At 37.7% G+C, this 27,450-nt stretch overlaps 1 protein-coding gene across 14 annotated transcripts in view; it reads right to left on the reverse strand.

Annotated features, from left to right (window-relative positions):
• Positions 1-532: 532 nt before the first annotated feature.
• The window catches only part of ptprsb (protein tyrosine phosphatase receptor type Sb), a 125,326-nt gene continuing 98,408 nt past the window's right edge, over positions 533-27,450 (reverse strand). For 11 of the 14 annotated variants that reach the window (XM_047806212.1, XM_047806213.1, XM_047806218.1 and 8 more), the window contains 17 exons: positions 26,359-26,446; positions 23,769-23,984; positions 22,495-22,652; positions 20,837-20,848; positions 20,396-20,508; positions 18,312-18,409; positions 17,714-17,837; positions 14,073-14,248; positions 13,225-13,344; positions 12,222-12,376; positions 10,661-10,946; positions 8,896-9,074; positions 8,394-8,520; positions 7,684-7,809; positions 6,444-6,598; positions 4,764-4,899; positions 533-4,122 (listed from right to left, as the gene is read on the reverse strand). In XM_047806212.1, coding sequence (XP_047662168.1) covers positions 4,054-4,122; positions 4,764-4,899; positions 6,444-6,598; positions 7,684-7,809; positions 8,394-8,520; positions 8,896-9,074; positions 10,661-10,946; positions 12,222-12,376; positions 13,225-13,344; positions 14,073-14,248; positions 17,714-17,837; positions 18,312-18,409; positions 20,396-20,508; positions 20,837-20,848; positions 22,495-22,652; positions 23,769-23,984; positions 26,359-26,446 — 2,338 coding nt within the window. In that variant the 3' untranslated portion in view covers positions 533-4,053. The remainder of the gene's footprint in view (positions 4,123-4,763; positions 4,900-6,443; positions 6,599-7,683; positions 7,810-8,393; positions 8,521-8,895; positions 9,075-10,660; positions 10,947-12,221; positions 12,377-13,224; positions 13,345-14,072; positions 14,249-17,713; positions 17,838-18,311; positions 18,410-20,395; positions 20,509-20,836; positions 20,849-22,494; positions 22,653-23,768; positions 23,985-26,358; positions 26,447-27,450) is intronic. The other 3 variants (XM_047806214.1, XM_047806224.1, XM_047806225.1) reach the window with 1 other exon arrangement.

The following is a 27,450-nucleotide window of genomic DNA, read 5'->3' on the forward strand; positions in this document are numbered from 1 at the left end:
TTATAAGAATCAAAACAACAATGAAGAAATGCCTTCAAATTGACATTTCCTTCACAGGTCTAAGCTTTTTTTTTTAAACTAACACTGAATCTTAATTTAAACAAGGGATAGCAAGATTAATGTGAGGAAAGAGGACAGGTGGTGGATTGTATCTTTGTTTACCTGCATTTGAAAAACAAGAGCTAGGTGTAGAGATGGTGCTGTGAACAGCTTGCACCGCAGATGAGAATTGAGAAAGAACAGAAATGGCAATATAGGAAAGTATTGAGGCAGGAAGAGAAGTGAGAAACAAATCACATGGGGAAAATAGAGAAAGAGGGAAAAGTAAACAGAATTTGACAAGCTATTGTGATTTCTGGCTTGAGCAGAAAATTTTGATTAAATGTGAAGCACAGAAATGCTGAGATATTGACTGACTAATAGCTTTCAAGCTGTTGGCTGTGTGCTTGAAACTGAGAACAGAAATGGTGTTAGCTGATCACCTACATTTGAGAAAATCTGGAAAAGAATTCAGACACATTGTAAATGAGCGTGTATCCAGTCTTTCCGATTTTATTACAAAGTCAACATATCTACATATATGATTTCAAATAAATCAGCAGAGAGAAGAAAGAGGTTGAACGTATGAACACCTGCTAGCACGTGGCCTGAATATCTTGCAAAGTATTACAATTTTTGGGTAGAATTTTGTCCAAATTCTGTGAGTTATCCTGCTTTACATTCTCTCTTTTACAGTGTCTCCAGTAAGCACTCACTCCATAGTGATAAGTTCTCTTTTTGCTGTATATCAAATTAAAGAATATGCATTTGTGAGACAATATGTGACTCATAAAATGAAATACATTTTTTTGGATGCTCTCAGAATTATTAAAAAAAAAAAAGCTGCTTAATCAATTAATTATTTAAGTCCCATTCTGCCCTCTTTTAACAGTCAAAATTAGACCTTGTATTTCATTTTCTTGAGCACTCACACGTAAGATGTCAAATAAGATCAAATTGAAAACCATTTCATATCCACCTGGCTGTATGCTTACACAATAAACATCTCTAACTTTGCGAGGTCTCATAAATAAAATGTCAGATCAGATCAGTCCTGCTCTTATGAGGACCAATGGACTGCATATGAAGGTTCAAGATATAGAAGAAAAAACTACGTAAGACTAGAAAAAGATCGACAAACATTACAACCTCCTAGGAGTGCTGTGAAATCCATTATAATGGAAAATTTTTTTTTTAGAAAAAATATGGCACAACCCTGACACCACACAGATCAGGCCATCCTTTCAAACTGAGAAGATGGGCAAGAAGGGCAGCTGTCTAAGAGGAGGTGTGTAAGAGCCCAGCTACAACACTGAATGAGATACACTGCTCACTGTCTAAAATGGTAGAGCCTGTGTACATCTCAACAATATCATCAGCTCTTCACAGATCTTGCCTCGGTAGAAAAAATGGACAGAAGGAAGCCATTTCTGAGTTCAAAAAATTCATAGAGAAATATATCAGAGGGCTCAATACAGTACTTTCTGTAAAAAAAACAATGAAGTTATCCGGGTAGTGAATATTCGCTATCAATTAAAATGTTTTTTTTTTTTTACATCGATCTAACATCATTTTATTTTATTTCTCTCTAATCACTTCAAAAGGTTTTATATACTTGAATTTGATGTTACAACAAAAAGAGAAAGAATCGCTACTGTATGTATTGTGCTGTAACATTTGTAAGATCTTACAAAAGCTGGCTATAGATATATAGATTTCTGTATACTTGTAAAGCTCATTTTCAGTTGTAAGTCTTTCGGATGTGCTTTAACTTGAAAGATGAAGAGAAAAGTTAATCTCGTCTTTCACTTCAGCCCGTTTTCAACTGCAAAGTGCATCTGCTCGACTGATACAGAGCTATTTTCATCATCATTTTGTATATTGTGCAATTTGACCGTAATCGTTTCCATATATATATACACACAGTATATATGTATATATATATCAGCAAACATCAGCCATAATATTGTATAAATAAGTAGATTGGACAATAAAGGGTAATAAATATAAGTTAAAATAATATCAGTACTCCATCAGTGTGTGTTATAAATAATAAGATTTAAGTCGCAGTGGTTTTAATGTCCCTTAATCCCCCCCCCCGATACTTTTAAATAGTGGTCATTTGTTTTAGGGTAATTATTCCTATCAGCTGGAGAACTGAGAACTGTATTTATAGTACTGATACTTCAGAAAGCTGATCTGTCTGACGAGGAACAGGGTACATGGTCATTTTTACAATATTAAAAAGAGTCGTTTGTCTCTTCTGCGGCATCATTCAGATTTTTTTTTCTTTCTTTCTTTCTTTTTTCTTTTTTTATTTTTTTTAGGAACAAGCTCGTTCCAGGCCTTGTGCTGTTCTGTTCCTACAGGACACTCTAAGAGAGAATTGTACAGGAAATATCAAAATAACGTACAGAGGGACCATGTACAGTCACATTAGCTCGCCAACTACACAATATCTCGTCGATTATATTCCAGCAAGTACTCAAAAAAAATGATATAAATATTATTAAAAATACAAGCATAATATCAGCAAAACGAAATAAAAAAAAATCATGTTGGTTAAATATTTGACAACGACAGTAAGGCTCACTTTTAGTCTCTTCACGAGAAGAGTATCAGGCCTACAGGATCCGTCGTCCGTTTTCCTCCGTTTCAGACGGCTTGTGCTAAATCCTCAATAACTATTCTTATGAAACTCATTTGTGCTATTCCTACACACGACTCCTTCACTAAGCAAAAACATAACAATTTCTTCTAGCTCGGTTCGATTAAGTCAGAGGATAACTGGAATGACTGACTGGTACTGGCTCCCACGGTCAGTTTTTGCTTTTGGCAATGGTTTTAATTCAAATTTACAAAGCGTTTCGTTTTCTTTTTTTCGTGAAAAACTATAAAGGAATGCTAGAATGCTTTGAAATTGACTTGCAAGCGGAATCTTGAGACTTTTAGAGTTGGCAGGACCATTTGAATCAGAATTAAAAATACTTTGGCATTAGATTTTCTGCCTAGATGTGTCCTAATTACAATCCTACAATCTCCCGGAACAGAATAAAGGTGTGTTTTTATCCACATGGTCTTTATATAGGGCCCAAAGAAAGCCAGCGTCTTGATCTCCAATCGTGGATCTCCACAATTTCAGGAGATGACTGACTATTTTTGTCTCACACACAGGGTATAAAGCAGCATATTTGTGTAGAGAGAAAGTGACAGAGAGAAAGAGAAAGGAAGAGAAAGACTGACACACATCAGAATAACAGTATTCACAGGCGCTCTGTCGAAAACCGACAAAATCTATAGACGTATCTGACAGCTCTTCAAAGGCAAGGTTCAATCACAATAGCGCTCCAAATGACCAGGAGTAAAAGAGACACTGAAGCTGATTATATCACATTACTAATGTAGTGTAAGAAGAGTCCGTGATACAGCCGCTCGCCTCCGAAACCAAAAGAATCCATAACCTTTGACCCTCTGCTGTTGTTGCTCCTTGAGGCACAGAAGGTACGAGTTCTGCTTCTTTAACAGCACTGAAAACCTTCATCATACAGGAGCTGACCTGGAGTTCATCTCTGATCTTTTCATTGGCAAATACAGTTCGGGTTAAACTCCCAGTAAAGAGTGCAGCAATTTTCCAGGCGTTTGATTTCATAGTTTTTTTTTTGTTTGTTAGTTTTTTATAACATATCGTATTTTTTTTTTTTGTTTTGAAAGAGGTTTCATTTATTTTTACCCACGTTGTAATATTTCTAAAAAGGCGACCACGACATTAATATCAATAACTGAACACTGAGGTAATAAGCTTGCTGTGATACAGAACTTCCCTGGGAAGCTCTTGAGAGAAAACATTTTGTCATTTTTTTTTTTTTTCCTCCTCCAAAATAGTCTTAGATGTTATCGTACTTCAAAATGCTCCCCTTTCGTGATGGCATCATGGAACAAGAAAATTTCTGTAGCGTTGTAAAACATTGAGACAGGTGTAGGTGAGTTGATTTGATGAGTGTGTTCTTCCTCCTTTTATGTTGCATAGTGATCGAAGCTTCCCAGGTACTCGAGGGCAGCTTGGTAACAGAACTGGTATTCATCCTGTACAGACAAAGACCGAGACACGCAGGGTTAAATCAACCACTGAAGAAAATCTGGACAATACAGGAGGGTATTTAAGTCCGAGACCAAGACTTGTCAAAGTCAAAGCTATCTATAAAGAGAGTAACACAAAATCAAGTTTGAGTCAGAAGCATCAATTCCTTTTCCTGGCTGTGCCATAACATCAGTTAGACTTTATTCATGTGTCTCATAAGTTGTTGTTCTTTCAGCATTTTTTGTGAGAGATGAAAAGCTCTACAGAGGAGTGTATTAAATCCAGCACCACTGTCTGACAGTTTCACACAAAATATAAAGCTATAATGCGTGTTCTGGTCTGTAAAATACTATGGATTGTCATTTGAGGAGGCCAGTGTCACATACATAATACTTGTCTATAAAAATGGTTCCCTAGGCACTGCTGAAAATGCTTTTACTCAAGAAACACCATATAAGTATAAACAACATGAACCATATGCAGTCAATGACATCATTTCAATTTTGGCTCCGAATAAGAGCAACTTTTCACACTTAAATATTAACAGAACTTGCCATCTGTGAATATGGCCTTGTGTTAATACTTATGAATAGAAGTAAAGATAGATGTCATTTGAATTACGGATTTGAAAGAGGGCTTGTTTTACCTCTGTCTGCACCATGGCTGGTCGTTGTGTGCGCAGCATTTTGACAGTTTGGAAGATGTCCACAGCACCCTCGTAACGCATCCTTTCCAGCACGATACTGAGAGTGATGAATACACCTGTCCTACCAACACCCGCACTGAGTCGAGAGCGAGAGCAAGAGAGAGAGAGAGAAAGAGAGAGAAAGAGTGAGAGAGAGAAAGAAATAAGTAAGAGAGTAAGTAAGAGATCAACAACCACACTGAAAAGCACAGTGTGTGTGTGTGTGTGTGTGTGTGTGTGTGTGTGTGTGTGTGTGTGTGTGTGTGTGTGTGTGTGTGTGTGTGTGTGTGGAATGAGTCTCAATAAGCAAATGAGACAGATGAGCTGTTAGCTAAAAAAAAAAGGAAGTGGAAGAGAAGGTTGACTCCTGCTTAATGAATCACTCTCATTTGATTTATTAGTCAGTCTAATGTGAGGCAGCGGCTCATGTAGCCATTATCCTGACCCTTCTTCTTCCTGTTAGAGGTCCTGTCTTTGTTTCTTTACCACGTATTAAACCCTCGCAGTAAATCTGTAGAGTAAATATCATAACAATCAAGTATACACGAATAGGTGATTAAAAATGTCTATATCTATTCTCACTCGTGGCATTAACCGAAACAAAACCTCCTGTTACTGCTTTAACAGTAAACACATTCTATACAGTTTCATATAATGCTGTTTCTTACATTATTATGACTGGACAATCGCTTCTGGTGCACTAGGGGGAGTATAATTTTTGTATAATGTCATGTGCTGTTGTTATGTTTCATGTTCACATGTCTTTGCCCCACCTTAGCCTTTATACCTTTCCAGCTCTTCACACCTGTTCCTTACCTGTATGTGGTTGCCTTGTTCGTGGTTTCGTGTATTTAGTGACGCAGTTTTGAGTTTCGGTTTAATTTCTAGCGCAGTTGACTTTTTGCCCGTTTTTTCCTGTGCTTCTCACCATCATTATTTTGTTAATAAATCATGTCTATTTGCTAACACTGCATTCAGGACTGTTCGCCACCTCCCTGACAGATTCTGGTGAATCATTAAGTTAAACATTTGGCTTTGTGTCATAAAGTATCACTTTACTTTTTTTGTCCAAACTTGCTCAGTGTGCGACATTTGAAAAACTGTCTTTGCTCTTTCTCGGCATCGTTGCATGTCGCTGCCCTAATAATTTAGAGGGAAAGCTATCGGTCTGATTAAGTTTTTTGATTCTGCTGAATTAGACTAATGCAGCTTCAAAGTGCATCTGTAGGTGTGCATGTGTAGTATTATCTATTTTAATACTTACTGTATTTGCCCTTGATCACTGGTAATTTCTGAACCGTAGATAATACAACAGCATAGTTTGGAGAGGACAACTGAATTACACTGTGTCCTCAGAATAAGCACTTGTAAGCAGTACAGACTTGTGCCCTACAGCTAGAATTCGGGTTTAACGTTTCAGCTGTGTCACGTGACTACCGCGGTCTCTGAGGACATTTATATTTAACCAGCTGCAAGTGGTGCTGCCCTGTATTCACATGAGGTCAAGTGCTTATTTCCAAGGGTATAGCAGCAGAAACCATCAGCGGAGATTTGCACCAGTGACCCCTTGAGAAAGAGCCAAGTTATCTCTGATAGGTGGAACATGGCTAGGTATAGGATGTTTCCAGTACTACAACAAACCTGCAGTGGACAGTGATTGGCCCGTCCTGCCCGAACTGCTCCTTGGTTTTATGCACTTGCCCAATGAAATCGATGAAACCCTCTCCTGATTTTGGCACTCCCTGTTCGGGCCAGTCAGTGAACTGGAACTGCCTGACTGTCCGTGACTGTCCGTCCTTCAGAGAGAAACAGAGCAGAACAAACGCACAATGAGAATATGATAAAACAGTTGACAGAGCATGAAGTTGTTCAAATACCTAAAAAAAGATCTGTAATTGCCTTGTAGTATTTCTTTACCATATACATTTATGTATAATTATTTTTCCACTACAGCTGAATTCTTCATTTATGGCATTTGGCAGAAATCCTTATCCAGAGCGGCTTAAGTCATATTTCACTTTTTTATACAACCAATTTCTAAGAGCTTTGCCCAGGTAGCTTAAGGGACTTAGGATTTGAACTTACAACCTTCCGATCACTAGACCAACACCTTCACTTTTAGACTACCACATGCCCCAAACACTCAAATCTAATCGGTCAAAAGGTGTTGATTCATGTTCTGTAAGTGCAGCTCTGAGGAGTATACTATACAATGACTGATATGGTGAAGCTTTCTGTAAAGAGTTGTTGGAACAGTCTGTAAGGTTATCAGCATATCTATAGGATTATTAGATTGATCTATATTTATTGCAGCTTTATTAATAGCACTCATTTAACCCTACTAAATATCTGTGTAAAACAAAAAGGTGCAAGATAAATGGCAATGTTTACAGGAGATTTCATGCAAATAAGCAAAATCTTTATTGATACTGTACATCCTTGGCAATGGAATTTAAAATGACAATTTTAAAGGAACTATTCATGTATAAATTAATGGCACATTTCCTGGCAAAAAAAAACACAAGCAAAAAAAAAATGCAAAAAAATAATTACACTGATATTTCTCAGAATTCTTGACGTGTGAATGAGACTTAGTTTGGTACCATTTAATATTTTTATCATTCGATAACTATTTCATGTGGCAAGTTGGAGTTTCCGTTTTATTCCTTCTGGAGCCTATTTCTGATCTGAATTTGACACAGCAATCGCAGCTTTCATCACCAATTAACACTCTATAATCTCATTTACGTTACATCTCAAGCACAACACACCCGACAACTGTAATCTTTAAGATCTTTGATGGAACACTTAGCATTTTTGAATTAGCATTGAAGATCTGAAATGTTTGTATTTTTCTCTCTTTGGGTCGTGCAGTACTCACTCTTGCGTCTGTAACTTTGAATTCTCTCAGGATATACTGCGGCATGTTGTACTCAGCCATGGGGTCTACCACAAAGTACTGGTAGCGGGCAGAGCGTTCTGCAGGCCAGTACTGGTGACATTTTTCCTGTGTTTACACACACATGATGATAAGCATGTGAAAGTGGAAAGCAATATCCCTTATGCTTGAATTAATCTCTAATGAACATGAAAATATACTATAAAATACTATAATAAATATTATTTAATATAATATTATATAATACAGTTTAGTATAGTATAGTTTAGTATATAAAATGCTATAATATGCTATAATATAATATAATATTTTATAATATGCTATAATATAATATAATATAATATAATATAATATAATATAATATAATATAATATAATATAATATAATATAATATGTGAATCCAGAAATAAACAACTAGCTTAAATAAATAAACCAAGGAGAATAATCTCATTTCTGTTCACACACACATGCTTAAAAAGAAATGAACTGATATATTTATTTCTGACATTCAAATAAAATTCAAAGTAAAACATTAAATCTAGGATTTAATCTAGGAATTAATCATTGCAATAAGATTTTTTAATTTGCACACATTTAAAGCATGTTACTTTTTTGGTTGTATAATATCAAGCACATTATATTTCAGCATCTAACTAAATAAAAGACGTGGCGTGTTACGGTCTGTCACCCACCCGCCCCATTTCTCTCAGTTTGGTAAGCATGACCACGATGGTGGAGTTGTGCTCCCACAGCATCCTCCAGAAATCCTCTGTGGTCTCCGCTAAAGGACCTTGTGTGGCGATGTATGCCTTCTGCTGCCTGAAAGAGGAAAACATGGAGATACGCAATCAGAATACATTAAACTCTGGGGTAAATGCCAACGTGTTCACAATACAGCAGATGTGGGATAAAAGGAGAGAGTGTGAGCTGGTATCCTAAGGAGATAGACCACTCTAAACAATGTGATTTAACACATTGGTCAAAATAAATGCTTAGCAAAATGATTGACCCTTTATTACTAAACGATATTTCTTTAAATTAATGTAAATAACTTAAAATATATTAAATTGTCAATGCATGTTATTTATTAACTACAGTGAAACTCATACAATTTGTATATAGTTATAGGCAATCAGTGTAAATCGGGATTTCACAAAAAGCAAAAATGTATTCTGACGCTGCGCTATGCTTTACCTGTATCCATCAATAAAGCTGGCATTGATATAGTCAGAACCGTCGAGGCCTCTGATTGGCTGCAGGCACACACGTGTGGTCTCATATGGCATGATGTTCACCAGCCTGTTTTTGAACTTGTTACAGGGCAAGTTGGCCGTCACAAACCTGGAGGTGTGAGCTTTAGTGTTCGCCAGGCGCTATGAAAAAATAAAGAAAACATAAGTTTAGTGTTAGGCAAACTAGCTTAGACAGAAGAAAAATAAAGGTGGCTGGAGAAGACTGTGACTACTTGTGTGTAAAATTATGAAAATAGAATGCATAAACAAGTACCTATCTCAAAAAATCTCTCTCATTAACTAGTATTAATATGACTTAAAACTAAGTATTTACAAATTTAAAGATGCAGTTTGTTATTTTGCCTAAAGGGAAAATTGGAAATCAATGACTTACTCCCAAACAAATCTCCCAAGCAAACCCCACTCCTTCTGTTAAAATTACTTCTATCTATCTATCAGTTAGTGCTACGCAGCTGTTAACACTGGAGTCAGGCCCAATTTCTGGGCCAGAAATATAAAAGCAGGACCCAGAAATAAACACACTAGCTAGATTCAGTCATACTATAACTGCCAACTGCAGTTTTTAGATATCTTTTAAATGATTCATTTAAAGGCTTGGAAATGGGTTTCAACATTAACAAATGTCATCTTTTAAAAGTCTGATCCAAGTTCAATATAACTTTTATTCAAATGCAACTCAATTACAAACTCAGTTACAAAAACAATTACTATTCTGAGGAACATGAAGATTTGAGTAAAAGCGTGTATGAATAAATGAAAATACATTTTATCAGACTCTCCTGCTGACTCCTTCTACCTCAAATACAGCATCTGTAAGGCACCCATAATTATTAATGACCCTCAAACCCATTTCAGGAACTCTTCACCCCTCTGCAATCTAGCACTTAGAAAGATCTTGAGCATCTATTCTAGCACCACCAGACTTCAAAGCTGCTTCCTCCCGTCAGGATCTATCCCCACTTTGGCCATGTGCATTTTGTTTACGTTTCTTGTTCATGTTTCTGCCCCGCCCTTGCCTATTCCTCCCCACTTCAACACACCTATCCCTTATGTGTCTAAGTGTCTTTAGTATTTAGCTGTGCCGCGTTACCTACGGCAGCGTAAAATCCTTGTCATTTGTTGTCTTTTATTTTGTCTTTGTTGTGTCTGGTTTTATTTGTTTTGTTTAATAAATCTGTTTTTTGGCTATCCTGCATTTGGTCTAATCAAACCCTGCCTACAGTAACATCTAGCATTTGTATGACCATCTATTCACATGTGCATTTTAAAATGCTTCTATGAGACATGACCCCAATTGCATGATAGTATACATCCTTCCATTTACAGACATTAATTTGTCCTGGTTTTCTCACATGTGCACAGTTGACTGCTTTAAGTTCAGAAGGTGTGCATTTAACAACCTGGCTTAAAAATTAGTTCCGGCTGTTTCCTGAACAAGTTACTGGTTATTTTAAACATGATTCAGACCATCACAAACATTGGCAAATCGCTGTGGTATAAGGAAAATAATACACTCCAGACCACACAGTTAGACATCTCCGTACAATCCCCACCCCATTCAATGTATTTGCACATATGTAGTCCTGTGTAACCATGCTGCTGTGATGTTACGTGCCACACTGTGGTCCTGAAGAAGATTTCTTTCTAATGTATATGAGTTATATATAGTTAAAGTTAGACTTGACATCTTGACATGGGGTCTGTACCTTAAATTCCAGTGCCCTGCCTGTGACGTGTTCTCCGCTCTCCACCTGTTCCAGTTTCTGCATGTAGGAGAAGAGGCTGCGTGCTGCCACCTCGGTGTTGCCACAGGTGACAGCCTCGAGCAGAGCCTCATGGATGAAGCTGTACTGATCCTCCGTCTGCACCATGTAATTCCTCTGAGAGCGCATCAGCGTCACGTGACCATAGATGTCAACAGTACGCTCGGGACGGATACGCTCCAGCATGGCATCGATCACAATAAAGCAGCCCGTTCGTCCCACGCCCGCACTGAGACAGAGAGAGAGAGAGAGAGAGAGAGAGAGAGAGAGAGAGAGAGAGAGAGAGAGAGAGAGAGAGAGAGAGAGAGAGAGAGAGATCACATCAGGAGCATTCTAATGTCTCATTGTGTATGTGTGTGTGTGTGTTAGATGTATAATAAAGTCTCCAAAGACACATTCCATGACCAGAGACATGATCCTGTGGATTTAATTAACCACACATTGTAAATTTCATAGAGACAAACAGAATGAGACAGAGCGGGAGAAAGAGGAGAAGAAATCAACATCTTACTTTCTATTTAATCTTCATTAGAGGCCACATTACAATTCTAGAGGTTGTCTATTCTTAAAATTACTTATGGGAAATATGATGAAAGATAACATGCTTTTTGTGGTAAGGAGTCTGCAGTGGAGAGACATAAGTCTAGATCCAGTTTGTATGTATATATGAGACAGTCTGGAAAAGCCCGTCCATGTATCTGTGGCTGAATAATGGCAAACAACCAAAAAATCTCAATACAATCAGATGCTGACCAAAATTGATTTGTAACAAATAGACTGTTGTGGATGATACTGATGACCATAGAGACATAATGCTTTTATTATACACATAGTGATGCAAATTTCTGATAGATTTGGTTAATTTGGATAATATTAAACCCATTACCAAAGTTTAACCATGTTATAAGAAACTCGTATAGAAGTCTATTGTTTGCCATATTTATGAACTGAATTAAGATACTGTAGTAGCAATACCTGCACAAGAGAAATATATTTCATCTATACTGAATCTATAAACAAATGCCATACAAAACTAAATGACAGAAACATGGAGGTTAATAACGTTCGAGTTTATTTCATTCGGTGTTATACAAAGTGCACTGTGCTTGCAGTGTAGATAAACAGTTGAGGGTTAAGATCCTGGCTCAGAGACTCGACAGTGATACGTTGGCAGAAACAAGGATTTAAACTCAGACTTCTAAACAGTATCCCAGAGCCATAACTACTGAGCCACCATCACTAAATGCCCCATGACTAAAGATAATAATATCGAACCCAGTGAAATGAATGTGTGTGTGTGTGTGTGTGTGTGTGTGTGTGTGTGTGTGTGTGTGTGTGTGTGTGTGTGTGTGTGTGTGTGTGTGTGTGAGTGAGTGAGTGAGTGAGTGAGTGAGTGAGTGAGTGAGTGAGTGAGTGAGTGAGTGAGTGAGTGAGTGAGTGAGTGAGTGTGTGTGTGTGTGTGTGTGTGTGTGTGTGTGTGTGTGTGTGTGTGATTCATACTGACCTGCAGTGAACAATGATAGGTCCTGCATCTGGAGGATTACAGGCTTTAACTCTACGCAGGAAAGCCAAGAATGGAGTGGGATACTCAGGTACACCATGATCAGGCCATGCTGTGAACTGGAACTGTCTCACCTCTCTCCTCTCATTACAGCCACTCTGAGAGTGTGAGAGAAGGAAATACAAAAACACAGAGGAAAAATTAATTATAGGCAATAATTTTGCTGTATATTTCATGTCTATTTCCCTCAGTAGGGTGTAATATGTGTCCGTCCATAGTAATAAACATATAATGGGAAACAGTAGTTACACAAATCTAGCTTAACTGCCTTAACAGCCAAATGTACAGGACTTTCATAAATTCATAATACATATTTGACTAAAATGTGGGTATGAATTTCAGTCACGTTGAATTTATTACTATAACGTGTTGTCGATGAAAATCTGGATTTTGTATATAGTCAATCAGGTGATTTCATTAATTCAGCCACAAAATTTTAAGTGTATGCACGAATGTGAGCGTGAGCGAAAGAGAGAGAGAGAGAGAGAGAGAGAGAGAGAGAGAGAGAGAGAGAGAGAGAAGCCTGATATGTGATACACTCTCTGTGCTGGAGGAAGGTAATTATAGAGCCTGAGTCTCTGAGTCTCTGGAGGAAAGCGTCAGTAAGAAACACAGAGAATGTCAACTACTGAGATTAATTTAGACAGCGAGTCATGGAGAAAGAGCTACGAGCAGAGAATTTCAGACAGGCAGAAAGTAGAAAGAAATATCACCTGTTAGTGGAACTGAAAGCAGACAATGTGTGAGAGAGATAGAGAAAGATGGAGAGATAGAGAAAGTGAAAGGGAGACTGATTGGTTGATGGGCTGCTTGATTTCATGCAAGAAAACAAGATGGAATCTAACAGATATTTTGTCTCTGTGTTTTTTAATATCTTTTTACTTATAATTACCTCAAATGTACGGTTAATCGATTTTTTAAATCCTTAATAGATATTAAAGATCACCTTGTGCAGTGAGAGGGTCCGCACGCAGAAGGTGGCGAGCTCCATTGTGTCCAGCAGAGTGACCTGCACCAAGCCGTACGTTTCTGTGCCTCTGCTGGGCCAGTACTGATCACACTTTATCTACAAAAAAACAAACAACAGCCATGAATCACAAACATACACCATGTCTGAAACACAATAAGAGACACAGACACATCTACTGTATATACAATATACAAACATACAGTAGCCTATATTCTATTCTAACACATAGATACAAGCATTAACAAGAAATTTAAACACATTAACAAAGGATAAACTTATAATATATAACCTAACATACAAGTTATTTAATGTCAAGCACAAAAAAAATGCAATTTACTCCAGTAAGACTGTGGTGTAGAACTGAAAAGCCAAAGGCTACACTGATTAGCATAGCATGGCAATGCTAGCAAAAATAGTACAATTTGCACCTCAGGTTACAAAAAAAAGTAATTCTCTCATTCTCTTTGTATTTTACTACATACTATTATATGAACATATAGACTGTGGCTAAAAAAAAACAAAAAAAAAATGTGTAAAGAAATATGCTAAAATGTTATCTCAATAAAAATGCTAATGCTTTGATCAAATTCCTCCGGGCACAAATATACTTAATATGTGACAAAGAAATGTTAAAAAAATCAACAAAAACAAAACAAATTTATTAGCTGTGTATTAGCAAGAATTTTTTATAAGTTACCACAGAAGATACAGCTAATAGTAAGAAGCTAAATGACAGGGGTTTAAACGCACTGCTAACAAAAACAGCTGTTGCTTTTCACACCTTATCTCTCACACTTGCACACCCACTTAAATGATTCTCTTACCCGTGATTTCTCCTCTAGTTTAGTCATCATAACTATCGATGCAGCCCTCTGCTCCCACACCATCCTCCAGAAGTCTCCAAACGTCTCGGGCAGTGGGCCTTGCGTGGCGATGTACGCGTTCTGCTTCCTGTAGCCATCAATGTAGTTTGCATTGATGTAATCGCTACCTATAATGCCTGAAACAGACAACAAGTAAAAGTACTTTTGTTTATATTGGTTTAACATCTGAGTTACAATCTTGGTATTAAAAATGACCCCCTCTTTGATATCTTTAAGCATTAAAGCAAGTGGCTTGAGTCCAGGATTAGCTGTGTGAGAACTCAGTCCTGTAATAACCCAGTTTGAGTCTGAGTTTATATTCAGAGAGACAACCACTAAACAAAAAGTGCACGTTTAAGATAAATACAGTGTCTCTTATCAGGCATATGCACATGGACCTTTGTTTTCTGAAGTTATGCACAAAACTTTCAAAGCTAGTGGTTGTGTAATGTAATTTCACAGCACTCACACTCAGTGGTAGTGCTTTAGAGAAGGGTCAGTAGTAGAGCAGTGAATGTGCAAGCACTAATACTGCAGCTATCTGCAGTAATGGGGGTAAAACTGAAACATTTCCCATTAAGCAATGCAAATAAGGATGATGTTTATGACATTCCAAAAAGGACAGTAATAAAATGTGTATTAGCATCTGTAAATCCAAAAAGCACAAATTAGTGCTCTGCAATTACCTAATAATTTACTGTGCAGCTGAGTGAAGCAGGGTCACTTCTTTTCCATAACTTGCTTCAAACAATAACTGCAATGCTTCAAGCAAAACTCCACCCTGAAATGTGCTAAAACTGAAATATTTGTGATTCTCCTAGCGATTTCGATACTAATTTTTCAGTTTTTTTTTGTCTTTTCTATTTTATCTCACTCTTCTAGTTAGAAATGACAATGATGTTAGGCAAGAGAAGAAGTTTTAACCATTATAAACACAAGTATTAATGATCTCCACTAGTTCTGAACGTTTAGAGCGTAGTTAGTGATCGAGAGACTCGGCTCGGCTAGTGATCGATGAGATACCAAGCACAATGGGGTATTACATGAAAGCTGATCTGTCTGAGTATGTTGTGAAGATGAGGAAGTAAGGGGATCAGACAGACTAAAGGACTAAAGCACTGCTGCACTGTCTTTAGGTAGAAACAAAACATGAACAAAATCCTATTGGCAACATTCTCAGCTGGTATTAAAAACGGCATTATAGGTAACAGGGAAACGTTGAAATATTTTCCAGTTTCATTTCTTTAATTAAAAAAAAACCCTGAGAACACACTTATGATTAAGATTGTTATTCGAGCTGTTTATAGAGGATTTTTCTTATAAATAAATGAAGTACATACATTAAATTTAGTTTCCTCGATGAATAATGCTGTATTATAAACACCAGGTGGCAGCCTCTTAAAGAAGCTGTACACCATTCATTTTTTTTTCCTACTTCCTTTATTTAAACCTCAAGCCAAATTATGCATTCATTGCATAGTATAATGCTATAGACGAAATGCTGAAGAAAATATTTTTTTTAATAAATTGACATAATTAGACATGTTCACACCCTAATTTTTCCCACTAATGCAATTTTCTCACTTCATTCACTCTGTATAAGAACATTTGTCATCCTTGTTCTTTCAACCATCACACTAGCTCACACTGTTCTGATTGCAAAATTTTACAAGAAGTAATGAAGTGGAACTGACCCGAGCTTAGTGATACTGCTTAATGTTAATTAGGGTCTGTGCTATGGAGAGACTAATTAGTCCAGGTACATGCACAGACACATGGCTTTGTGAGGAGCCAGAAAGAAACAATAAAAAAAAAGTTCGTGGTTCACTATTCACAGCTTCCTGACCTTGGATCTAAATTTACTATTATATAAGGTACAAAAAAGGTCACAATGAATTGCTTCTTACAGATTGCTACACCACAATAACAGATGAGATGAGCTTCTATAGTAAAACAATCCGCCAATAATTAATGGTTATTTTATCCATGTTATTTTCTTACACAACAGCATTCCCCGAAGTGTTTTATTCCTCTCATAAACCTGCAACAACCACCATTTACAATATTTTACTGATTAAGATTAACAAATCACATTTTTAAAACCCATTTATTGTGAATTTTACTGTTATGCAGAGTCCATTAACAAGCTAGTTCCTGTTGTCACTTCCATTAGAGCGGTTATAAACAGCATTCCCTCACCATCCTCTGTTTGTTCTCTGTTAAACGTAATAAAACAAACAATCCAACTTGTTAGTGAAAAACTGTAAAACTTTCCTGTAAAGTCTTTTTTGACCCACCTGTGGCAGAAAAGGCAACCTTAATGCTTTCTCAAATCACTGACACTGCAGTCTCCTTCCAAGAAGGATAAAAAACATTACCCAACATCTTCAGAAAACTGTCCCACATTTATTAATGCGAGAGCAGTGACTGCATCATTCAGCCTTTCACTGGTGTTTATAATTGTGTTCAGAACTTCAGTGTTAAACTATTTAAACTATAGTTTCTCTTGAAATATCCTGTTGTGTTTGTCTCATTGCGAAGACTCGTAGTTTCCCTCTGATTTCTAGTACTTGTACTTCCTGTACATATGACTACATAAGGGAAATTATTCATAATAACACTCTTAAGAGTTTATAACAATTTATAATCACACCCTACAGTGTCACCCAAATGAGGATGAGGTTCCCTTTTGAGTCTGGTTCCTCTCAAGGTTTCTTCTTCTTCCATCTAAGGGAGTTTTTCCTTGCCACAATCACCTCAGTCGCCACAGGCTTGTTAATTGGGGATAAATACAAACACATTTAAATATAAGTCTAATATTAATTTAAAAATTGAATTGAATTGAATTGAAGTAGGTCATACCTACTGTATAGGTACTACATCCTCCAAAGTCCCATGATTGGTCTGCAAAGCCATTAGATTTAGGAAAGTATGTCTTTTCTTATGAGCTGTGTGTATAGACTGTGTGTGATAGATGAAGAGAAATCCAGCAAGACTGCAGGTTACTACAGTAACTGAAGAAATCGCATTTCACCTGAATGAAAATTTGATTCCTTTTCCTACAGCTTCACAAGCACTTTGCTTGCACAGCTGATGAAGGACTTTTTGACCACAGCTTTGTGTACTACACTGCAAAAAAATGACATCTAGATGAAATGTGAAGTGATGCGCTGAATCTAGTCAGATTTATCTAATGTTTCTTATTAAAAGATTACATTAAACCGAATCTGACAATAAAGCACTTTTTTTTTTAAGTCATGGCCTAATGGTTAGAGAGTCTGACACCTAACCCTAAGGTTGTTGGTTCGAGTCTCGTGACGGGCACGACTGACATGCCCTTGAGAAAGGCTCCGAACCCCCCCAACTGCTCCCAGGGCGACGCAGCATAAATGGCTGCCCACTGCTCCGTGTGTGTGTGTTCATGGTGTGTGTGTGTTCACTGCTGTGTGTGTACTTTGGATGGGTTAAGCCCAGAGAACAAATTCTGAGTATGGGTCACCGTACTTAGCCGTATATCATGTCAAAAAAAAACAAAAAACAATTATTGGATATTTTACTGTGCTAAAATGTGTATAGAGGAGAGAAAGCTCTTTTAGCTGTACCATTCACTGGTGCAAGGATGACTCTGGTGTGATCGTAGGCAATGACGTTAGCGTAGCGGTTCTTCGGTTTGTTCACTTCCAGGTTCGAATGCTCCCACGTGAACTGCTGCCCGGGATCAATGGACTACAACACAACGCAAGGGGAAGAGAGCAAGAAGAGCATGCTTATTTTTATGAAATAGTGCAAGTTCAAAAGTGCAAAAATATTCCCAAAGTCACCCAGAACAGACAGACTACAGAAGTGTGAATTTTTGCTGCTTTTTCCTCTCTGATGAATAAACGTGTTTCCAGCTAGCCCTCAATAAATTATCAGCTGTATAATGTGCACTGTTTCCTGTGGATCTCACTGGATAGCAGAATAACTGTATGGGCTGATGAGCTTCCCCAAGGTCACCTTGGATTTTATGCCCACCTCTCTGTTTCTACTCCCTCACTTTCTTCTCTTTTCCCGTTGAATAATCACACCCCTGTTCACTCCCCTTTTTCATTTTTATACCTCGTTTTCTCATCTCTCTCTCTCTCTCTCTCTCTCTCTCTCTCTCTCTCTCTCTCTCTCTCTCTCTCTATTCTCAATAGGCCCCCCACTCTCATCAGTCACCTCGTACTCCTGGGAGAGCCGGAGGTTATCGTTGGCCTTCAGGAGCTCGGTTTGTTCTGCCAGCTCGGCGATCGGGATGGGGGGGTGACTCATCATACCTGCAGGGGGTCAAAGGTAAAAGTGGAAGATCAGAACAAGCTAAAATCGCCATTAGTCACAAGTACACTGTGCTAATGAGCCATGTTAGCGTGTCTGTGTGAGTGAAAGCGTGTTTCTCTGTGCGTAGGCAACAACCGAGGTGGAGGTGATTACATGTACCTATGTGTGTGAAAAGTGTGTGTGGTGGGTGGGCACTGGTGGAAGGATCTAGACTTTAGGTGTGATTTCACAGTCATGAATCATAAACGTCTGCATCTCCAGAGACAATGGACATTTTGTTTTCAGGAATAGAATGGGGAAAAAATATGAGCAGGGAAAGGAAGATGGAGGGAAAATCCTGTTTATGATCAACAAAGCCATTTTTATGGGGAAATCTTTTACTGTAAGTAGGAGTTTTCTCCAGTTGCAGCAAATATGACACCATTCTGAATTTTGGCTGTGGTGTGAATAAAGTGATTTACTCTTTTCACAGACAGGATGTCCTCGTGTTGCAGGTGTAGTCTGGCACTAAACTATGAATACATTAGAGTTTAAAGGAGTAAGTCTTATTGGTTCACAGTTTTATTATTATCGCTGACAACTGAAAAGAATTATGTTATGTTATATTTATGTTTTGTTATGTTATATAATAGAAAAATTATTCCTTTTATTACTGTTCTAGTTATTTACTGGCACGGTGAATTATCACCAGAGGAAAGCACTCAACTCGTATCACCTTTACTGTATCGCCTTAGTTCTTGAACAAATAAAACTACACACATACAATTTTCCCGCCCCAAATGTGATGACACAAAATGACCAAAAGTCATTTATTTTTTAACATGTATACATCAAAACACATCAAAGTGGTAAGAACAATGGTTTTAGGTTCATTCTCACATAAATAGACTGTGCTGCATTTTATACAAAAGCGTCTGTCTACAGTAGCTAGCTGTCGTTTGTGTAACCGTTTTGCTCTTGTGACCAGTAAAATCTCAGATATTATAAATATTCCAAAAAAAACTAAAAAAAAAAAAAAGTGCACTAATATAATGTAAGACTTTTGGGGAAAGAAATAGGGGAATTCGTATCAAATTCATCGTAAACAAATGTTTAAAGGCAGATAGTATTGAACGTTTATGGAATGAAATGCAACAGCACTAACCGTGAACATGACGCAAACACGCACAGTACGCAAGCACTGTCAGATAGACTGGGTTAATTTCTTCTGAGCCTAAACTGTAACTTAGCAACCATAATTTCACATTTCAGGTCATTACACAGAGTGTAAAACATAACGCACAATGTGAACACATTGCATTTGTTTCTTTTTTCTACCAGGACAAAGATCAATGTCAATAACTGTACTAATTACACAAAGATCGGTTTGGACAACTGTTTGAGAACACGATCTATGTTAATTTAATGATAAATAAATAAAGAAGAAGAACATTGAAATTATTTTAATTGCAAATAAAAGATTGCAAAATGGGAAAAACCCCAACAGAAGAAGCTGTTAGTCATGTCCTCAGTGGATCAGAGAATATTATCTCCTACAAAGGACGAGGTTTATTACAGCGTGGCAGAAATAGCTATTTATGTCGAGTATCAATTAATGCTTATGTGCCAACTTTAAAGGTCATTCTGATTTAAAATGCTGAGATTCTCTGCTCTGTTCAATTTTTCTCTATCTAGCCTATATCTCCCCTTTAGCTTTCTTTCATTCTTTCTTTCTTCTGTTCATTCCTCTCCATCTATACTGTACGTTCATCACAGATGGTGTGCTGTTTTTGTTTCCTGTTTTATCTTCAGGATGACCCTGCAGAACTTTATACTTTATCCATCGATACATGCATACAAAGGTGTAATGTTCCCTGCATGTATGAGAGAGTGAGAGAGAGAGAGAGAGAGAGAGAGAGAGAGAGAGAGAAAGAGTGTGTGAGAGAGAGAGATAGAGAGATTTTGAGATATTGTGTGTATATACGTGTATGTGTGTGTTTACGAGCCTGGTGTCTGGAAGTTGATGCGTCTCATCTCGACGGGGTCGGTGGGGTGGTGAGCCATCATTTCAGCGTTGTTTAGTAAACACTTGGTGCCAGGCTCAGAGTCTTTGCGCTTGCTAATTAGCAGAAACAAACACGCCCACCCACACACATACACAAATACACACACACACACAAAACAAAACCCATCCATGTACAAATTCAGAGGTTTAACTAGACTCAGGACACAGAAATCAATATATCCAATCTACAAGTCTAAACCGGCAGTTAATAGGGGTTCTAGCAGCAAACTGCTAAACATTATATAACAGAAAGCCGATTCGGCTATTATTGGCCATAAAGTTCCCTCATTAGCAGGATTCAGTATTTGCTATTTGAGTTTTTTCCCTTTAAAATAAAATACTGTAATGTTCTACAGGGAATTACAGGCCAGCACTGGCTTACCTGTCTGGTTTGCTGATGTCCCCAGAGAGTGCCATGTGAAATATGAGAGGGAGAGAGAAACAGGGTCAGGGAAAGACAGGAAGAGGAAGAAGAGGAAGAGATAAACAAGAAAGAGAGAGAGAGAGTGAGAGAGAGAGAGAGAGAGAGAGAGAGAGAGAGAGAGAGGAGAGAGAGAGGTAGACAATTCAGAAGGGCCAGAGTACAGAATAGGAGGAGAAAGAACAAGGAAAAAAAAGACAAAAAAAATCAATATTTTGCATTCGTATGCACAGGCTACAGGACACCTCCTCCAGATAACATTGCGCTTCATTGGGGAGCGTTTAACTCCTTTCCCCTCGGGGATGAGAACGCTTCTGGATTAATGGGAGGGCTGTGATGGTGGTATGGCTCAGTGAGGGATTTACATGCCAAAAATGAGGACTAATAAGCCAAGGTCAGGACGTGACTGCAGTTTGGCAGACTGTATCTCTCTCTCTCTCTCTCTCTCTCTCTCTCTCTCTCTCTCTCTCTCTCTCTCTCTCTCTCTCTCTCTCTCTCTCTATATATATATATATATCTCTCTCTCTCTCTCTCTCTCTCTCTCTCTCTCTCTCTCTCTCTCTCTCTCTCTGCTGCTGCTCTCTACCTAAGCAAACACACAGAGATCCTCCCTGAGTGAACGTGACTGCTGGGATTCTTAATAAAGATTTCTTTCAATTCCATCTAGCGTTATAGTTCCCTTCTTTATACTGTAAGCTTTGCATTGAGGCTTGCACTTGCATTGCATTTTGGCACTCTGACTAGAAAAATCGTTTGGCAGCTATACCCATTATCTCCTGTTATCATTTAATCTCTTTTTTTCCCCTCTGATACTATTCTCTCCACTACCAAAATACCCCTCTGTTACATATTTAATCACTGCTTTAACATTCTTCCCATTACACTGGCAGTGTGCAATAGTGGCCCTATTACCAGCCACATTTTTCTCTTTCCTACTTTCATTCACTTAATCTTCTATAAATGGAAAGCAAGCCAATAAAATATTTTACAGCATTTTCACATATATTTCAGAGCTCCATCATTTAGAAATCGAATAATATCTGAAGAAGTCTGCGTAAATAAAGAATGTAACCAATTACAAATGCGTTATCTGGAGTGAACAGACAGAAAATGATAAATGTTGAATGGTACACAATAAATAGTACGTGTTTTACTTTCATGAGGGTGTGACGCGAGCAGTCAGGTATAAACCTCACAGAACAGAGAGATACTGATCGTTAATATAAAAAATACAGCAGTCATTCATCCTTATGCCTGATCAGGGTCACTACTAGTTTGTATTTTTTAGTATTTTGGGAAATAAAAACAAAACAAAATTCACAATAAAATATTGCTGGCAAGTACACACAACAATAAAAAGTGTGCAGGCAGGAAGGAAAAAGCAGTCCTGCATACAGTATATCTCGAGTTACTTGAGTGATGTAACTGGTGTGAGAAACTGTAAAATCCAGAATTCATTTTTTTCCACTGTTTTTTTTCAGAGTCTCTGGAGGTATAGTGCTAGGATTTGTTTTATGAATGAAGCAACTCAACAAATAAAGTTTTCCTAAACCTTCTACATGGAATTTAGTTTAAACTAGTAGACAAACAACTGATGCCGATTTTATTGATGCACTCACTTCTTGTACAGCAGGATAGCGATGACGATGCAGATGATGAAGACCACAGCAAGAACGGGTCCCACCACCCATATGAGTCCATCTCCAGCATCCAGAGGCTGGGGGTCTGAGTCAGGTGCAATTACCGGGTCCGTGTAGGGGCTGGCAACGAACATCTTCTGAACACACAAACACAAAAGTGTTACACGGGGGAATAAGTCCACTGCTGTCTCTAGAGCATCACTACTGCGCTCTTTAGAGATTTTTTCCCCCCAGAGAAACTAGAAACATCAGGTTTGCCTACAGTATAGTATGTTTTTTTTTTTAGTCAAAACTGAGAGCAAAACAGCATTTTTGGTGTATCTGTATGAGCAAACTCGCGTCTAATCGCAGTGTTTGTAAAGATCAGGGTAATGTTTTAACAACCAGAAAAAATGCTGATGGTCTTAGACAGTTACAGTATATAACAAAGTGTACACTTCTATAAATGTCTTTTTATTTGCATGAACCTTTGCATGAGGACAAGCAAACCTCTATCTCAGCTTTATACTCAACTATTATGTTTGGCATCTTCTTTACTCAAATCTAGATGCAAGTAAGGCAATAATGGACGATGTCTATGCTGAATGATTGATTTCAAGAATCAGACTTGTTTATACACTATTCATGCTTTTAAATCTACACTTTGTATATTGAATATGTGCCAATGGTATAATTGTCAACGTTTCATTTTATCAACAAAAAGAATAATTGGTCTGTCCTACTTCCAGCTACACTTTATGCAAATTGTTATATGTCATATAAAAGATTTTTTTCTGCCATCTTTATTTGTAATGTAATGAATGATGACATCTCTAGTGGGTTGCAGTACAGCCAATCATAGGATCTTATTAAGTAGCATAAAAAGCAGTGCTGCTTAGCACTAAAAAAAAAACAGGATGGGTGACAGGAGAAAGTCAGTCTGGTTGGTTCTCTGGCACACAAAGTATAAAGCATTAACCACTGGCTTACGTGGATAACATCCAATGTAGGACCTTATTAAATATACTAATATGCTCACTACATAGGGTATTAAATCATACAGTAGACACTATATAGTTCACTCTATATGACCAATAGAATGCTGTTTGAGATTCAGCCAAAGAAAAATGAGTTATATTTAGCGAGCGAGCAATATTTTACACAATATAGTAACAGATAAAGACAAGAGTGATGGTGGATTTCAAGGAGAAATGTAGAGGGCACATTAGCATAAAGGTCTCAAAAAACTCGCTTGCTCAGCTGCAGCCTCTTACCCCAGTGGTTGAGTTGAGTTCAGCGAGGATAAAGAAAACGTACTCCTGGCCAGACTCCAGTGCGCGGTTATCAAAGCCACCGTAGTCCAGCTGGTCCCCGAGCGTGAAGAACGCAGGTAGGGTGGAGGGAGTGAATCGAGCGGTGATGTAGGCACGTCGAAGGTCCACTTGCCTCTGCCGTGGATCGTGCTGCTTCTGGCTAATGTCCTTCAACAGCTAAAAGATGACACTCAATTGAAAACAGTTTATAGTAGATAGAATATAGAATATACTGTAAAGGGGAAAAAAACTAGAGGGATGAATTTATGGATAAACATTATATTAATGCAGCTGAACCGTTTTTCTCTCACAACCTTTAGTGCATTTGATGTTGCCAAAGTGTCTGTAATTTGAGCCAATTATAGTCATATGTTCAGTCAGGTGTTTACTGTCCTATTTAGCTGCATAATGTGCTTAAATAACTTTAACCTCATTGTATATAAAACCCAAGAAAAAAAATCTTATATCTGTGGTGACAAGAATTACGGTCCTAAATGTGTTTAATTCTCTTTGTCCTTTTGTTTATGTTGCCATGTGTAATTGTTTTGTTTTCAGTCCTGCTTCTATCTCTGTCTCAACAATGGCTTGTTACCCAAATGTATACATCTGTTTTGTGTTAATCTCTTTTGGTAAAATGTCGTCTCCGGTAATCTTCAGCTAGTCTTGTTGATTGTTTTTGTGCATTACTTAATGAATACAGCTTGTTATCTTCCTTGGTTATGAAAATTCCTAGTGTGACATTGTTCTTTGACTCATGCTATGGACACTGACTGTAACTATTGGATTTCTTGGACCTTTAACCGTTCGTTTTATCCATTCAGTCATCTCTTTCTTTCCATCATTCTCTAACTTTCGTGTATGATTGGGATGTAGACAAAGACTAAAGTTTGCACCTTGGCATTAAATCCCTTCACTTATCATGTACTCCAGACTTTGAAAATTGACACCTCAAAGTCCCCAAGCAGCAGCTTTTGCAGGTCCGACACTTAACTCTGCTGAGTGCCCTCATCACTCAGCATCAACATACAGCTGCCCAGATGGAGGAATTTTACCCGCAGGCCAAGTTCCATCAGAGATGTAACTTGAAGTCAGTGTTTTAAAAGAACTTCCACTAGTATGAAGTGGAATACTAATACTCCATGAGTATGAAGCAACAGTATGTTGGATAGGTGAACTTGTTTGTCCAACAATGTCAGTTTGAATCCTATTTTGAAAAACACTACAGGACCCCATTTTCAGGCCACAATTGTAAAGTCTGTAAAGATTTACAAGCTGTAAAGTCACAAATGCCACACTATCTACAGAGAGAGTACAAAAAATTCAGAGGTGTTTACCCACCAGGACACATTATTTTTTTCACATTTGTTTGGAAGCTACAATGTGTTGACTTAATACATTTTAATACAAGTTCTAAGTAAACTATTCTGAACCTGATGATTATTAATACGATGCAAAAACTGATTAAATAAAGTAACATAGCCATATACTTAGCCTTTTCTCTTACTGTGTAGATAACATTTCCATAAAAAAAAAACAAGATTTGCATATACATAAAGACTAAACTGATTTTTATAGTAAACTGTATTGTACCTGTTGATAGAGTAATAGCTAAAATATACATTACCAATGCCACTCATGTCGCACTACTATTATTGACAATACAGTAAGGCACAAAGCAATCTGATAAATTCTAATGCAAACTAAAAGCATGTTCTCGAATAAACTTTAAAAAATAAATGGTTCTGAACATCAAGACTACCAAAATACTGTTCTGCTAAATTTTCCAGGTGTTATAATGGCATAAATGTTAAAAATGTTTTAGCGACAGTATTCTAAGGCAGATTTCTGTTTACCCACCAGGCAAGCCGACAGATTTTATTCGCTGGCATTTGCCCTGAAGCTACAGGCTGCTGGCTTAATACATTTTTATAGCAATCCAGACTTTGCATAATAATGTAAGTTCAGTACAAACTAGAAAACTTTTTTATACAAAGCATACTGGTTGTTCATTCAATAATTCCACAGACAAGCGCTGTTAAAATTTAACACAAAATATTTGCCTTCAGATCTTTAGGACATATCTGTTTTAACCGAGAGATGTCATACACTTCCCTCTGCAAATGAGGGACTAAGACTTCTGTCTTTTTTTTCCAAAACTATTTTTCTGTTGGATTATGTGTTGCATAAATGTTGCAGTGTGGCCTCCCAGAAATGGACAAATTATAAGTTCATTATATTGTTTAACAGACAAGTTAAAGTTCCTTCCAAGTTCCATGTTGGCGAAAAACCACCTGGGCTAAAAAGTGCTAGCTAATAAAATAAAATAAAATAAAATTAAATTAAATAAAATTGAACAAAATTAAATTAAATATAATGTATGCTAACTAAGAATAAAACAACAAAGAATATGGCCAAGTAGCATATATTGTTTGCATCCAGTACAGAAATTTTGGCTTCATACAATCAAAATCTATGGGAGATGCAAACTTTTTCACTGAACTATACAGTAGTTTCTCCTGAGGGAGACAGTAATGGTGGTCATGCATCGTACCTCTTCCAAGTCCATTTCATCTGGGCTCTTTAGATGCCTGTTTCCTCCTCGGCCTCTTTTCAGTGGAACCACCACCACATAGATATTCCTGTGAGTACAGAGAGACAGCAGTGTGAGGCAGCTTGTCAGACCTCTCATTAACTAGGCTTACAGCAGAGAAATGGAGTCTGCTAATGAATGTTTTCAGCACCAAACTCCCCGAGGAGCTGCCGATCGTAATGACAGGGTCCACACCAGCACACGCATGAGCCATTGGCGCATACAGGTGAATTTAATAATCACTCAACACAGCAATTTATCATCGGTCAGTCCTGTGGGGGATACTCTTACCCATGCAATTCTGTGGCCTGAGGAGAATGAGAGGTGTGTGTGTGTGTGTGTGTGTGTGTGTGTGTGTGTGTGTGTGTGTGTGTGTGTGTGTGTGTGTGTGTGTGTGTAGTGTATGAGATGACCATTCTCTGAGGTTTGGGTTGCAGATGGAAATGCTGGTGCAGCATGTTTTTTTCTTTTTTCTTTTGCAGTGTGACTGGGAGCTTCACAAGACAACTGAGCAATACAAACTGACTGGAAGTCTGAATTATTAACATAGTGAGAAAGTGGAAGAAATCCGTTTGTGTGAGTGTGAGTGTGAGTGTGTGTGTGCGTGCGTGCGTGCGTGCGTGCGTGCGTGTGTGTGTGTGTGTGTGTGTGTGTGTGTGTGTTTGGAGGGGTTGGTTGGGATGGATATATGTAAGTGGATGTGTGATTTAATATCACAGTGTGTGTTAGTGTGTGTAATGGAGACGTGTTTGTACACATGCGGTTATGCATAATTTTATATGTAAATCAAGTGAAACCAGGCCATAATTATACTGTCATTTGATCTGTAGGTCATTGCTGTGTAAATTACATTCATTATATAATTATACTCTGTATTCTACAAGCTTAAACTCTTGCTTATTTTCCTACCTTCTGATTAAGGATAATGGATCTCGCTTAACTTCGCCCTGCTCTGGACTTGCATTATGATTTCTGGATTTTTTCCAATAAAACATATAAAAGGATACACGATACGTGAACCTTTGCAAATAATAAACCTAATATAAATGTTCT

The sequence above is a fragment of the Tachysurus fulvidraco genome, chromosome 22, assembly GCF_022655615.1.
Source record: "Tachysurus fulvidraco isolate hzauxx_2018 chromosome 22, HZAU_PFXX_2.0, whole genome shotgun sequence".
NCBI lineage: Eukaryota > Metazoa > Chordata > Actinopteri > Siluriformes > Bagridae > Tachysurus > Tachysurus fulvidraco.